This window comes from Emys orbicularis, chromosome 7 (genome assembly GCF_028017835.1).
Source record: "Emys orbicularis isolate rEmyOrb1 chromosome 7, rEmyOrb1.hap1, whole genome shotgun sequence".
Taxonomy (NCBI): Eukaryota; Metazoa; Chordata; order Testudines; family Emydidae; genus Emys; species Emys orbicularis.
Window position 1 is genome coordinate 78,983,769 of NC_088689.1, and position 14,614 is coordinate 78,998,382.

At 48.2% G+C, this 14,614-nt stretch overlaps 1 protein-coding gene across 1 annotated transcript in view; it reads right to left on the reverse strand.

The window, feature by feature from the left end:
* LOC135881557 (toll-like receptor 7) overlaps positions 1-14,012 on the reverse strand; it is a 33,436-nt gene extending 19,424 nt beyond the window's left edge. The window contains exon 1 of the mRNA XM_065408220.1: positions 10,843-14,012. Within this exon, the coding sequence (XP_065264292.1) occupies positions 10,843-14,012 (3,170 nt within the window). The remainder of the gene's footprint in view (positions 1-10,842) is intronic.
* Positions 14,013-14,614: the final 602 nt, after the last annotated feature.

Genomic DNA, 14,614 nt, shown 5'->3' on the forward strand with positions numbered 1-14,614 from the left:
CAGTGCCAGGCCACAGATTTCAGCTTGCAGGCAGCCATGGTAAGACACAGTCTTTGGGCTTTTTTAACCTTGTTAACAAGTGGGGATGGTTTAAAACAGTACTGCTCTCATTAACCATACCAAGCACCCGTTGGGTTGGCCATTTAAAATGGGTTTGCAATGTAAAAGGAGGGGCTGAGGTTTAAGGTTTAACATGCAGCACAAACCCAACTAACTCCCCTCCCCCACACACCCAATTCTCTGGGTTGGACACTTCACCCCTCCCCCCCACCGCGTGGTTAACAGCGGGGAATATTTCTGTTCAGCAGAGCAGGAAGGGGCACCTCTGAATGTCCCCTTAATAAAATCGCCCCATTTCAACCAGGTGACCGTGAATGATATCACTCTCCTGAGGATAACAAAGAGCGATAAGGAATGGATGTTGTCTGCATGCCAGCAAACACCGGGACCATACGCTGCCATGCTTTGTTATGCAATGATTCCAGACTACGTGCTACTGGCCTGGCGTGGTAAAGTGTCCTACCATGGCGGACGGGATAAGGCAGCCCTCCCCAGAAACCTTTTGCAAAGGCTTTGGGAGTACATGAAGGAGAGCTTTCTGGAGATGTCCCTGGAGGATTTCCGCTCCATCCCCATACACGTTAACAGACTTTTCCAGTAGCTGTACTGGCCGCGATTGCCAGGGCAAATTAATCATTAATCATTAAACACGCTTGTTTTTAAACCATGTGTAATATTTACAAAGGTACACTCACCAGAGGTCCCCTGTGTGCCCACAGGGTCTTGGGTGAGTTCGGGGGTTACTGGTTCCAGGTCCAGGGTGACAAACATATCCTGGCTGTTGGGGAAACTGGTTTCTCCGCTTCCTTGCTGCTGTGAGCTATCTATGATGTTCTCTCCATCCTCATCTTCCTCGTCCGCCGAACCCGATTCCCTGTCTCCAGAGAGGGACTGATAGCACACGCTTGGGCTACTGGTGGCTGCACCCCCTAGAATGGCATGCAGCTCCTCGTAGTAGCGGCATGTTTGCGGCTCAGCCCCGGACCTTCCGTTTGCGTCTCTGGCTTTGTGGTAGGCTTGCCTTAGCTCCTTAATTTTCACGCGGCACTGCTGTGCGTCCCTGTTATGGCCTCTGTCCTTCATGGCCTTGGAGATCTTTTCTAATGTTTTGCCATTTCTTTTACTGTTTCGGAGTTCGGCCAGCACTGCTTCATCTCCCCAGATGGCGATCAGATCCCGTACCTCCCGTTCGGTCCAGGCTGGAGCTCTTTTGCGATCCTGAGACTGGGACTGGGACTCCATCACGGTTACCTGTGCTGATGAGCTCTGCATGGTCACCTGTGCTCTCCACGCTGAGCAAACAGGAAATGAAATTCAAACGTTCGCGGGGCTTTTCCTGTCTACCTGGCCAGTGCATCTGAGATGAGAGTGCTGTCCAGAGCGGTCACAATGAAGCACTGTGGGATAGCTCCCGGAGGCCACTAATGTCGAATTCCGTCCTCACTACCCAATTCCGACCCCCATAAGGCCGATTTTATCGCTAATCCCCTCGTCGAGGTGGTGTAAAGAAACCGGTTTAAAGGGCCCTTTAAGTCGAAAGAAAGGGCTTCGTCGTGTAAACGTGTCCAGGCTTAAGTCGACTTAACGCAGCTAAAGTCGACCTAAACTCGTAGTGTAGACCAGGCCTCAGTGATTTTCAGCTCTTAGCAAGCTGGGCAGAAACACAGTCCTACTACAAATGATTTCAACTCTGATTGAGCATTTAAAATACCAAAGAGGCTCCTAATGAAGCCTATTTAGCTCTTTCTTTGAATAGTGGGAGGGAACAGGTTAAACCAGACCAGAGAGGACCCTTGGGGAGGTGGGCCACACCTCCTGGCTGAGACACTCTGGCATTCTGAGCCCCTGGCTTAATGAGGTCCTTTCAGCTGAGGATGATCCTCTCATTTGGTTCAGGTTAAGCACAGTTCTGCTCTCCTTTACTCATACAATAAAGACAACAATATTGATAACATTTCACTACTCCTGCATTGAGTACTAAAGTGATTTGTAACCCAACACCAGCCAAAGTTGATTATTTTAAGCAACACTGCTCTATCTGCTGGATATCTAAGCAGAGTAGGTGTGTTCATGTAAATACAGTTTGCTCTTGAAGTCTCTCCCCCTCCCAGCTAGCTGCCAGGGGAGAGTTCATTCAATTCATTTACCCTGTTTACACTTGGTAGAATGGAGACCAGGGAAACAGCATGAGGGTGGGGACTGTACTGGTGGTTATAGGTCTCTAGGCTGGAATCCAGTGTAGCAGGTGGGCCCGGGTTCCTGTGCCAGCCACACAGAGCCCCGAGCTGGGGCAGAACACCAGCCAGAGACGGCATTTGGAGTGTGGTCCTGTCATACTTTGTAACCCGAGGAGGGGTATACTAAACGGTGCCCTGGCCAGAAGGCCAAGTTACCACAAGAGGGACTATTGCAGAGCAAGCAGAGAGTAGAAGGGGCACCTGATGCTGAAGAGCTACTGCCCCAGCCCCATCAACAGCAATTCTGGGCCCCAGGGCCAGCGCCAAGGCCAGGGCCGTCCCGGGGGGGGGCGGGGCCCAGGGCAGAAGTGACGAATCCATCACGTCTGCGATGTCATCACTTACGGGACTGACTGCGCCGGCCCACGGGGCCCCCCAAAGTGTGGGGCCTGGAGCTGTCACACGCACCTAGGAGCCCTGCGACTTGTCCGGGCAATTTAAAAGGGCCAGGGGCTCCCGGCTGCCGCCGCTGCTACTACAGCAGCAGCGGCGGCCGGGGACCCCTGAGCGCTTTTAAATTGCCCGGGCCCTTGGGCAATTGCCCCCTTTGCCCCCCTCCCCCGCAGTCGGTGGGCCTGCCCAGCCTTAGACACAGAGGAGGCATGCCAGTGGTGTATGGAAATCCCGTTACAGGCCATAGCCACGACATGATAAAAGCGCTAGTCACAACAGTAACCGTGGGTCGAGGATCACAAGCTGATCCAATTTAAATTAAATAGAGAATAATCAAAACCTGGTTGATAACTGAGGTTAACAACTTCAAAAAGACAGACTTTGAGAGCTGAAGGGAACTAGCTAGTGAAGGCAGCTGAACCAAAGAATTCAGGGACCTCTTTAAGTCAAAGGTGCAAAAACGATGTGGAATTTGCATCCCAAGCAAGGTCAAAAAGCTTGTCAGCACCTAACTGCTCAGAATGGGTGTTAGGAGCAATCAGAGAGCCTACACGACATGGAAGGAGGGACTGATCCGCAAAGAAAATGACATCATGGAGGTCAGAAAGCGTAGAGATAAAGAGAGACTTTCAAAAGTCCAGCAGAGATAGACCTTGCCGAGAAAAGTAAAACAATAGTAAACAGTTATTTAGCCCTCTAAATAAAAAGAGAACAAGAAAAGAAGTGGGACCTGTATGCAGTGAGGGTGGGATAAAGTTTACGAATAATCTAGGCGTGGTCCAAAAACTATTCTAAACTCAGTTTTCAGTCAGGATGCCACTGTAGGCCATGGGGACAAAGGCAGGACAGCTGATGGGAATGAGTGTACAGAAACGGAAATGACCACATCAGAGGTGGAAACAAGCTCAAAGGGGACACTGAAAGAGCCAGCACATGAGCTCTATCAAATAGGGGGTGGCACCATATGACTGGAGAATTGCAGCCATTGTATCTATATTTAAGAAAGGGGGGAAATTACAGGCCCATTTGTGTGACCTCAATAGTATGCACAGCTTTAGATCCAATTCTGAAGGAAAGAATAATTAAAGACATGGAGATAAATGTAAAATGCGATAAAATGTACCATGGATTTTGCAAAGATAGATTGTGCCAGACCAACCTCATCTCTTTCTTGGACAAGAAGTGATTTTCTAGACTAGGGAAATGCAGTAGATTTAATCTGTCTGGACATCAATAGAGCATTTGCCACAGTGTCTTATGGGCAATGATTAGCGAAGCAGGAGAAGATGGGGATTAGTAAAGGACTTGTAAGGTGCGGGGGGGAACTGGCTAAAAGGGGAGAGGACAACAGGTTGTGCAGAAAGATGAACTATTGGGCTGGAGGGAGGTTACTAGTGGGGTCCCTCAAGGCCTGGTTTTGGGACCAATCTTATTTAATATTTTCATTACTGACCTCGACACAAGAAGTAGGAGTGTGCTGATGAAACAAAGGTGGGCGGTGTTGAGACGGTGCCAAATTATTATGAATTGCTGTGACTGATATGAATGAATGTGACAAGCATGAGTTTGGTATGGCTTGGTATGTCTGAACCTGCTAGAGGATTCTGGGAGCAGGATTCTCTTAGCATTAGATAAATGGAGTGGAAAATTACTGAAGGTGCTGAAACTGCACTGGAATGGTTAATAATGGCTCAATGGGCGTGTGTGTTTTAACCCCGAACTTTGGAATATATCAGCAGAGAACCCGCTCACAAAGTAAAGAACACGTAAGATCATGCGATCAGTGGGCTTGGTGCTGACATGGCTGACATGGGTCAGAATGACCCTTTTTGGATAACCTCATGCTAAGAGCTTAAGTGAATGATTTATGAGAGAGTAAACTATGGCTGAGCTTTGGTCTGTGTTTTCACTTTCCAATCCCTTTCAAAATTATGAAGAAAACAAGTAATAAATGCCTATGAGGCATATTTCTGGAACATGTGACTCATTTGAGAACAAAAAGGTATATAGGTGCTAAGCAAAGTAAATGAGTCAGATCAATTCCCCAATTAACATCCAAAGAGGTTCCAGACTGTGAGACAGAAGTCATCGGGGTAACCAAGGCTCCGCCTCGAGGGATCTTAAAACCAGAGGTCTTCAAGGTAACCAAGGCCCTGCTTCAAGGGACAGACCAAGTGCCTGAGAGGGGAAAGAGAAGTCGTCTCCATCTAGAGCTGGTAAATATATCTGCTTTGTTTGCCAATCAGGATATTGTGTAAGGCCAACATAGGTACTGAGGGTTTATGCTTGGGGTACTGAGGCTTATGGTAAAGAATGTATACCATGTAACCGTAACTGCTTGTGTAATTCTCTCTCAAAGAAATGACTGTGCATTAAGCATACTGGTTTCCGTATGCTCACAGGTACTGGTAAATCCCTGCCTGTTATACCAGTAAAAACTAGCAGGATCTTATTAAAGGGGACAAGATAAAGATGCCACATTTATTATGATAACAATTTGATTTATGACCAATAACTAATATCTTAATCCTTATACACACACATTATACCTAATACCTATACACACACACACACAGACAGACATTTACAAACACACACATCCATCAGATGTTCTGCAGCTGCTGCATAGTTACCAGTCCTGCTTGAGTCTGTGGCTTGAGTTTGCAGCTTGGGTTCGTAGCTTGTGGCGGCTAACTGGCCAGGAAAGCCGGGCACAAGGACGAGCTGGGTCTCTGTTGGGCATGCACCGATGCCCTTCCATGTTGGCAGCAGAATGTTACCCTCCTCCAAAGTTTTCCATCTCACCCATCCTTTTTGTAGGCTTTAGTTTGAATCCAGAGTCTATAGGTCTTGCTGTGTCACGCTGCCTCCAGGTTTGGTGATTGATCACCCGTCAATTGCAGACATGACTTTCAGACTCGGACCGGGCTTTGATCTTCCTTCTATTGTACCTTTTCTTTTTAGGGTGGATTTTTCTTACTTTGTTAGGGCTCTTGTCTGCATCTTCAGCCCTTGGTGTTTGAACTCTATTTAATCAGTGGAACTCTATTCCATCATCCATACATACCTCATTCACACATCTAAACTAAACTAATAAGATTACAGCAGGGTTTGCAAAAATGAAGGTTGCAGCAAGCCCTTACAAAATGTAGTAAGCGTTTTAAAATGGGGTTTGAATTACAATATGGCAAACAGTGAACAGAAGTTACAATATAGACAAGTATAATGGATGGCAAACAGTGAACAGAAGTTACACTGTAGGCAAGTGTAATAAATGGTGAACAGAAGTTACAATACTGAAACAGTGCAAGTCTTAGGGCTGGTCCACACTACCCGCCCAATTCGGCGGGTAGAGATCGATCTTCTGGGATCGATTTATCGCGTCTCATCTGGACGTGATAGATCGATCCCAGAAGCGCTCCCCCGTCGACTGTGGAACTCCTGCTCGCTGAGAGGAGGAAGCGCTATCGACGGGGGAGCTTGCCTGCGCCGCGTGGACCTGAAGTAAGTAAATTTAGTTCGATATAGGAAACGTCGACTTCAGCTACGCTATACTCGTAGCTGAAGTTGCGTTTCCTATATCGATCCCCCGCCCCAGTGTGGACCTGCCCTTTGTGATTTAAGCAGGAATTGGATTGATAGTGAAACTTACAAAGGCAGCTGACTGAACAGCTATGGCTCTTAACAAGCATCTTAATTGTTAATTAGCCAGTTATTGGGGTAACCGGTTTTATGAATGAATATTGTTTCATTCATAAAACTTTACTTATGAAGTTACATTAATAAAGTGAACAATTAAAAACAATTTCATTCATCAGTTCTACATGCCCAACTGTGGGCCATTAAAATATCTGTTTCAACAGGCGGCATAATCAATACTGAGGAAGATCAGAAGATCTGGATGCCCTTGAAGATTGAAGGAACAGAAATGAGATGAAATTCAATAGTACAGAGAGCAAAGTTGTGCACTTAGGGTCTATTAATAAAAGCTTTTGCTACACACTGGGGGCTCATCAGTTGGAAGCGACAGAGGAGGAGAGAGGCCTGCATGTGTGGGTTGATCACAGGAGGACTATGAGTCACCAGTGTGATGCAGCCATAGGTGGTACATGACTCTTTCGTGTAGGGAGGCTTATGCGAACGCTGTACTGTGGCCTCGCCCCTCAAAGCCTCACCTCGCCTCTTCTCCCATGGCTCTGCCCCCACACTGCCTCTTCCCTCATGGCCCCACCCCCGCTCTGCCTCTTCCCCCATGACCCCGCCACTCTGCCTCTTCCCCCATGACCCCGCCACTCTGCCTCTTCCTGCCCCTGCTCTGCCTCTTCCCCTGAGGCTCTGCCCACCCGCCACTCGCTCCTCTCCATCCCTCCCCTCCCCATTGCTCACCAGTAAGGCAGGAAAGAAGAGGGAGGGCTATGCCTCTCCCAGCCTCTTATACACACCACTTAGCCTCCCCCAGGCTCTTATACACACCACTCATGGATGCAGCTGTGAAAAAGGCAAATGAAATCCTAGGCTGTATCAGGCGAGACATTTCCAGTGGAGATAGAGAAGTATTAATGCCATTGTACAATGCACTGGTGAGACCGCGTCTGGAATACGGTGTGCAATTCTGATCACCCATGTTCAAGAAAGGAGAATTTCAAGTGGAACAGATGCAGAGAAGAGCTACGAGGAGGATCAGGGGAATGGTAGTGTGATGTTATCTGATTAAAATCTGACCATGTAGATCATTGTTGCTACCACTGTTATATAATTACAACAAATCTTGTACAAAGTATGCCAAGTAAGGTGTCTATGGAATGGGGCAGATAATCCCCCAAAATGGTGGATTTTTTTCAATACTTAGATTTACCAAGCCATCTTAAAACTGCTTCTTTATTACCTCACAGGTTGTCCAGAAACCAACAGCACAGTTCCCTTAAAGTGATCCAGCCTTAGGCCTCCATCCAGTCAAATATGATGAAGATTTCTGAAAATCTTATTTCATCGTATAAAAGAAAAGGTTCGACCAATACCAAAGGATCGGACACATTACCTCCCAGGTTAATGAATATTCCAGATCTTACCCAAATACACGCATACAGCCAATTCTTATTAACTAAACTAAAATTTATTTAAAAAAAACAAAAGAGAGAGATTTCAGAGTAGCAGCCGTGTTAGTCTGTATCCGCAAAAAGAACAGGAGTATTTGTGGCACCTTAGAGACTAACAAATTTATTAGAGCATCCGAAGAAGTGGCCCACGAAAGCTTATGCTCTAATAAATTTGTTAGTCTCTAAGGTGCCACAAATACTCCTGTTCTTTTTAAAAGAGAGAGAGTATGGTTAAAAGATCATTATACATACAGACATGAGTTCAATTCTTGAGGTTCAGATTCATAGCAGAGATGGTGAGCTTTGTAATTGCAAAGAGTTCTTTTCGAATTTAGTTCATAGGTTATAGTCTACTGTCCAATATCATATCCAGGACATACCAGCTTAACTGGGATCTCATCTTATGACTCAAACTTCCCCTGATGTAGCTTAAGCAGATCTGAGATAAAAAGGATCAGGACCCAAGGATCATTTATACAATTTCAGGTCTTCTTTGACAAGTTGGAGTCCCTCGGGGAACAATAGGCTCTTATCTCCTAAGCATCGTCTTTAATTATTCACACAGATTAACATAAGGCATCCATCCATCAGGCAATCTATCACTGTTACTTAGCTATACGAATTAACATAAGACAGTCGCCTGTTCCTCCACCATTCATGGATGATTTGCTATACATTTCAAAGAGTGATGAATACAGAGATACTCCGTATTTACACTTCCCTTAAATGCTAGGATGTTCTTTGATCTCTGATTTATCAGAATACAGCATAGACAGGGACTGTTGATTACATCATTGACCACGAAATACATAAAAACACAAATGTTATCTCCTCACATGTCTTTAAGGGTTGAATTTTAGTCATTTATTTGGCAGGATATTTAACCCTTTCTAGCCATGTGTCACATATGCATGTATAATTTTTGTATTTGAAGTTATGAATTTGGCTCCATACCTATATTTCAAATATGTTTGCTCCTATGGTAATGCCCACAAGGTATTTAGCCTGCACATCTTGAAGGGACTATTCAAGTTAAATGGCTCATCAAGGAACACTTAACTCACAATGGACCGTGGGAGATGCCTAGCCACACTTAATCGACTTTCCTCTGAACGTTCCATCTGGGGTATAAGTAATGGCTTCTGCTGTGACTAAGCGAACTCATGCATGGACATGCGACTTGCCCATGTGACCCCAAACACCATTTTGCTACCAGTAATTTTCCACAAGGAGAACAATGGGTTTCCCTTGAGAGAAGCTAAAAAGGGCACTGGAAACATCTCTATTTTGCCTCTTTCCTGCTCAAACCTCTGGACTATGGACTTATACTAATGGGAGCATTCTAACCAAGGGCCTGAGGACCTTCCAATGTTTTGGAAGCAACCAGAGACTTAACAAGCCAGCAGTTTATTCCATCACTCCTACAAGCCTGAACCAAGAACTTTGCAATTGTTGTATGTATTTGATTCTTTTAACCAATTTTAACTCTCATCTTTCTTTCTTTCTTTCTTTCTTTCTTTCTTTCTTTCTTTCTTTCTTTCTTTCTTTCTTTCTTTCTTTCTTTCTATGAATAAACCTTTAGATTTTAGATACTAAAGGATTGTTAACAGCATGATTATTGGATAAGATCTGAGTTGTATATTGACTTGGGTGTGTGTCTGATCCTTTGGGATCAGAAGAACCTTTTGTTTGATGAAATTGGTTTTAAAGAACCACTCATCTTCAAGTCTAGTGTCTTGGTGTTGAATCCAGGACTGGAATACCTAAGGAGGCTGCTTTTCTGACTTCTTGTTAGCCAGTGTGGTGAAACAGAAGTTTACCTTTGTTGCTGGTTTGTTATATCTTATGGGAGAATAACCACCAGTTTTGGGGTGTGTCTGCTCTATTTCTCAGCAGTTTGTCCTGAATTTGGTATTCTCAGTTGTGACCCACAGAGGCACGGTGACAGGTGGGGCCTGGCTGATGAGAGGAGACTGGAAGAGCTTAGCTGGTTAAGCCTAACAAATGCAGGCTCAGAGGGGCTCTGACAGCTCTCTGTAAATACACCGGGGTAAACTCCAGGTAGGGGGAAGAGCTCTTGAAGTTAAAGGACAGTGTGGACACAAGAATAACTGGATATAAACTGGCCATGAGTAAATTCAGGCTGGAGATTAGAAGCAAGTTTCTAACCACCAGAGGGATGAGGTTCAGGCCCAACTCCCCATGACTGGGAGCTGTGGGGGCAAACACCGACTAGCTTTACAATAGACCTTGATCCATTTATGATAGGGATGCTATGACAGGGCTGCCTGTGACAGTGGGGCTGAATTTGAGGACCCAGGAGGTCCCTCTAGCCCTGTGGCCTATGTTTCTAACAGCCCAGGAACCAGGGGACAAACCAAAGAACCCAGCTGCATTGGGTGCTTTGGAATCTCGTGGGTTTACATCAATCTCATGATTTCAGGGGGCCTCACTTGTGGGGCCGGAGCGTGTGGGGATGGCTGGGCTCTTTTCTTTAAACAGGGTTCGGGGAAACTTCCCTTTGCTCCCTAAGCTTCCCTTGCCCTTCCCCTCCTGAGCTCAGCCTGCCCTCCCCGTCTCTGCTTCTGTCTCCACCACAGGCACAGCACTCAGCTGCACGGGTGCGTGTGTGGGAGAAACTCCCTAGCGCCCTAGCCCTCACCTCCCTGCTGCTTCCCTGCCATGGGGAGGGCCTGAAGCAGAACACTTGAGCTATGGGGATCCCAAGGGCATTTCTCACTTAGCCTATCCCCCTTGTGTGCAGCATGGGGGTGGGCACAAAGCCAAGCTAGGCAGGGGTGCGAATCTGACCATTGGCAGAATGGGAAAAGTCTTTACAATACAAACCAGAGAGGAGATTCTTTGCATGCCACTGGTGCTAGTTCTGGCCAATGTCCCCGCAGGCTCTGAGTAAAGCTGGGATGGGGAGTTCTAGCAGCCACACAGACGGGATCAGTGAACAGCTGCCCCTCAGCAGTGGGTAAAAGGCAAAACAATGAGCCACTCAGATGAGAAGCAATCATTGCAATGCACAAGCTCTGGCTGCTTCTCGGGGCCTTCGCAATGTTGGCCTGGCCACTGCTTTCTCCACTGGCAGGAGCTCCCCTGCCCCAGAACTGTCAATGCTTCTCCTCAGGTGCGAGTCATAAAAGTGGTGAACCTCGTGAGCAAGCAGGGCTCGCATGCAGTGCCAGAAGTAGGGCTGGGCAAAAGGGTTGCCGGGCCAGTCCAGGACTGTCCTCCCACATAGTCTTTTCCGGGCCAGCAGGAATCTGGACATCTTCATATCTGGGTCCAGCAGCACCAGGATAACCACATCCACCTTCTCGTCCAACAGCCGCTGCTGGGTGATGAAGAAGGTGTGCCTCAGGAAGCCACTGCCAAACCCCTCCCTCGTCAGGATAAAGATGGTCTTCCTGCTCTTGTAGATGGAGTCGCAGAGGTTCTCAATCCTGGACCTTCCAACTGTCCAGTCTCTTTCTTCCAAGCACAGTTTGAACCTCCTCCTTCCTTTCTCCTCCAGGTGGGGCACCATCTCGTTGTAGACCCAGTCAGCCACCGTGCTGTGTTGGGAGTCAAAGGCTATGAATGCATCGTATTCCTCCAGGGAGGGTGTGGACATCTGAGCGTAGCCTCTTCTGACTGCGGCCAGGCAGATGTGGCTGAGATACCAGAAGTCCCATCCATATAGCTTATGTAGGACAGGAAGCACGGTTATGAATGTCACAATGAGGGAAGTGCACAGGAAGCTTAGGTGGCCATATATATCCTGGCATGACCGAGGGTCCATAGAGAGCAGAGGCTGCCCTCGCTTCGATTCGGGCAGGTCGCATTGCATGCTAGTGGAGAAATGGTCTATCATGATGCAAGTGCTTTTCAGGAACATGAGGAACCAGTGGGCTTCACAGGTGCACCTCAGGGGATTGCTGCTCACATCCAGGTGCTGCAAGCTCTTGAGAAGTGTGTTTGGAAAGCTGCTTTCATCTATCATCTTTATCTTGTTATGGTTCAAGTTTAGAAAGTGCAAGGAGCTGACATTGGAAAAGAACTCTTTATGAAGAGATCTGATCTTGTTGTAGCTGAGGTTGAGGGTTGTGAGGTTCGTGAGCTTCGTGAGGTTCATCCTAGAGAAATCTCCATCTGTTACTAGCATCTCCAGTGCATTATTACTCAAGTCCAGGAATTCCAAGCTTTTCAGTCTTTCCGTTTTGTCCCATGGGAAGTCATAGAGGTTGTTATAGGCGATGGACAAGTTTCTCAAGCTTTCGGGCAAGGTGTCAATGACCTCGGCTGGAATGAAGTCCAATTTGTTAAATGAAATGTCCAGGAGCGTTAGCTTGGGCAACTTGGCAAAGAACTCAAGGTAGGTATTCCTCCCACTCATCCACATGATGTCCAGCCGGTTCCTGCTGAAGATCAGAGTCTCGAGTGAATGGCTCTCCAGGTGTTTGGAGATCCTAATACCTATCTGGTTGTTGTCCAGGTTCAGAAATTTCAAGCTGCTGAGGTTTGTCAAGAACTCAAACTTGTGCCCCAGGCCTTTGATTGTGAAGTGGAACTGGTTATTGCTGAGGCTCAGCACAACCAAGTGGCGGACCTCTTGCAAGGCACTGCCATAGTACAGGTCAAACCTATTGTGAGACAGATCCAGCAACTTCAGGGACTGCAGCATCAGGAACTGGCTGCCATTTAGGGGCTGGCTAATGTAATTAGAGCTCAGGTTGAGGCAGTCGATATCCTCTAGCCCTTTGAACTGGGCCGGCTCAATGCTGTGGATGCTATTGAATGATAAATCCAGGGTCTTGTTGCAGTGAATGCCAGCCGGGAAGTTGAGATGGGAGCTTTGGCTATTCCTCACCATTTCCTCAGCTCTTCCTTTAGGCTCCGCCCAATGCCAGGGATTCTCTGCCGAAGTGCCTTCCTGGGAGAGGCCCCAAGGCCCCGGTCCAGCTCTATTCCCATTCCTCTCGCAAGGGTGGGAGAAGGCAATGCTGTTCTGAGACAGACTGATGAGCTTTAGGCTTCTGCACTTAGAAAAGAGCGACAGGTTCACATCTCTGATGAAGTTTGTTTGAAAGTGGAGGGTCTCCAAGTTGCTTAGGTTGAAGAGAGGTTTGATCCCATCTGCAGCCAAGTTCCTGAAGAAGTAGCCATTGATGATGAGATTTTTCAAAGCTTTCATTTGGCCGAAGGACTCAGATAGAGTCAGGTTCTCGAAGGTCACCAGTGAACGGTAATTGTAGCCCAGGTTTAGGGTCTGCACTGACTGCAGCATAGAGAAGACGGTGCCATTTCTAATGGTGCAGGTCAGAAAGTTGTCTGACAGATCCAGGGTCTCCAAGCTGCTGAGGTTGTTGAAGAAGCTGGTGTTGAGGTCATACAGGGAGTTGCCTCGCAGGTTCAAGCTCCTGAGCTTCACGAGGTTCTGAAAAGCATCCGTGTCGAAGGTCAGGGACTTGTTGTCTGGGCAGGGGAAGCAGGGCTGAGCAGCATGGTCACATCGCTGGCAATTCCACTCCAGGTTGAGCAATCTCAGGTTGGTGAGGTTCTCCAGGTGGCTCACGTGGGATATCTTGTTCTCCGAGAGGTCAAGCTGGCACAGCGTGGGTGGGAGCCCCTGGGGAACCTCAGTCATGTTGTTAAACTTCAGTGAAAGCTGTTTCAGGGAGGTTATGGTTTTAAACGTATCCTGTGCGAGGGATACGGAGGTGTTGCACGGGTTCCGGTAGTAGCAGTTGTTGCCTAGGAGTAGCTCCCTCATGTTGCTGAGCCCCGCGAGGCTCTGAGGGCCCAGCACAAGGATATTGTTGTAACTCAAGTCCAAGAAGCAGAGGGAAGAGGGGACCGGGGGCAGAGCTTTCAGGCTATTTCCTGCCAGGCTCAGGTTGATTAGGTTATGAAGAGCGACCAGTGCCCCTGGCTGGATCACCAGCTGACAATCCTCATGTGCTTTCCGCAGCTGCCCTGGCTTGCAGTTCCAGCAGACCGAGAGGTTTTCCAGGTGAGGGACACCAGAGAAGGAGTCATTGGCCAGCAGTGACAGGAAGTTTTCATCAAGGTTCAGGAAGGTCACGTTGATGGAACATATATCCGGCATGAGTCTGAGGCCACGCAGGCTGCAGTCCACGCTCCTGCCATCTGTGCTGTTTGCGCAGGGAGGGTAATTAGGGAAGTAGGCGCCAGTCCCCAGGAGCCCCTCCACCAGCAGAAGCACCTGCCACAGCATCCTGCTCACCTACGAAACCGGAAGGCAGAAGAGAAGAGTTTAGAGCCAGGTGTGCAGGGGGTGCAGAGAGGCTGCTCACTGGCTGGGGATTGGAGGCATACGCTTCAGGGTCTCCCCATTCACCAGCCCACCTTCCTCCCCCATCCCTGGATGTCAAGTCATTTTCCCCTCTCCTGAGACTGGCCACGGTGGGCGCTGGATGCCCAAAGCCATAACGTCATGAACACCTGCATGCTAGGAACGCAGGGCACTGCCCAGGCCCTGTGGGCTAGGAACGCAGGGTGCTGCTGGGATTCTGTGTGCTAGGAACACAGGGCGCTGCTGGGGCCTCGTGCTCTAGGAATGCAGGGCGCTGATGGGGCCTCGCACACTGTGAATGTAGGGCGCTGACGGGGCCCCAGGTGCTACGAACGCAGGATGATGCAGGGGCCCCGCATGCTAGGAACGCAGGGCACTGCAGGGGTCCCATGCGCTAGGAATGCAGGGCGCTGCTGGGGCCCTTCGCGATAGGAACGAAGGGTGCTGCTGGATCCCCGCGCATCATGAACACAGGGCGCTGCTGGGGCCTCACACGCTACGAATGCAGGGCACTGCCGGGGCCT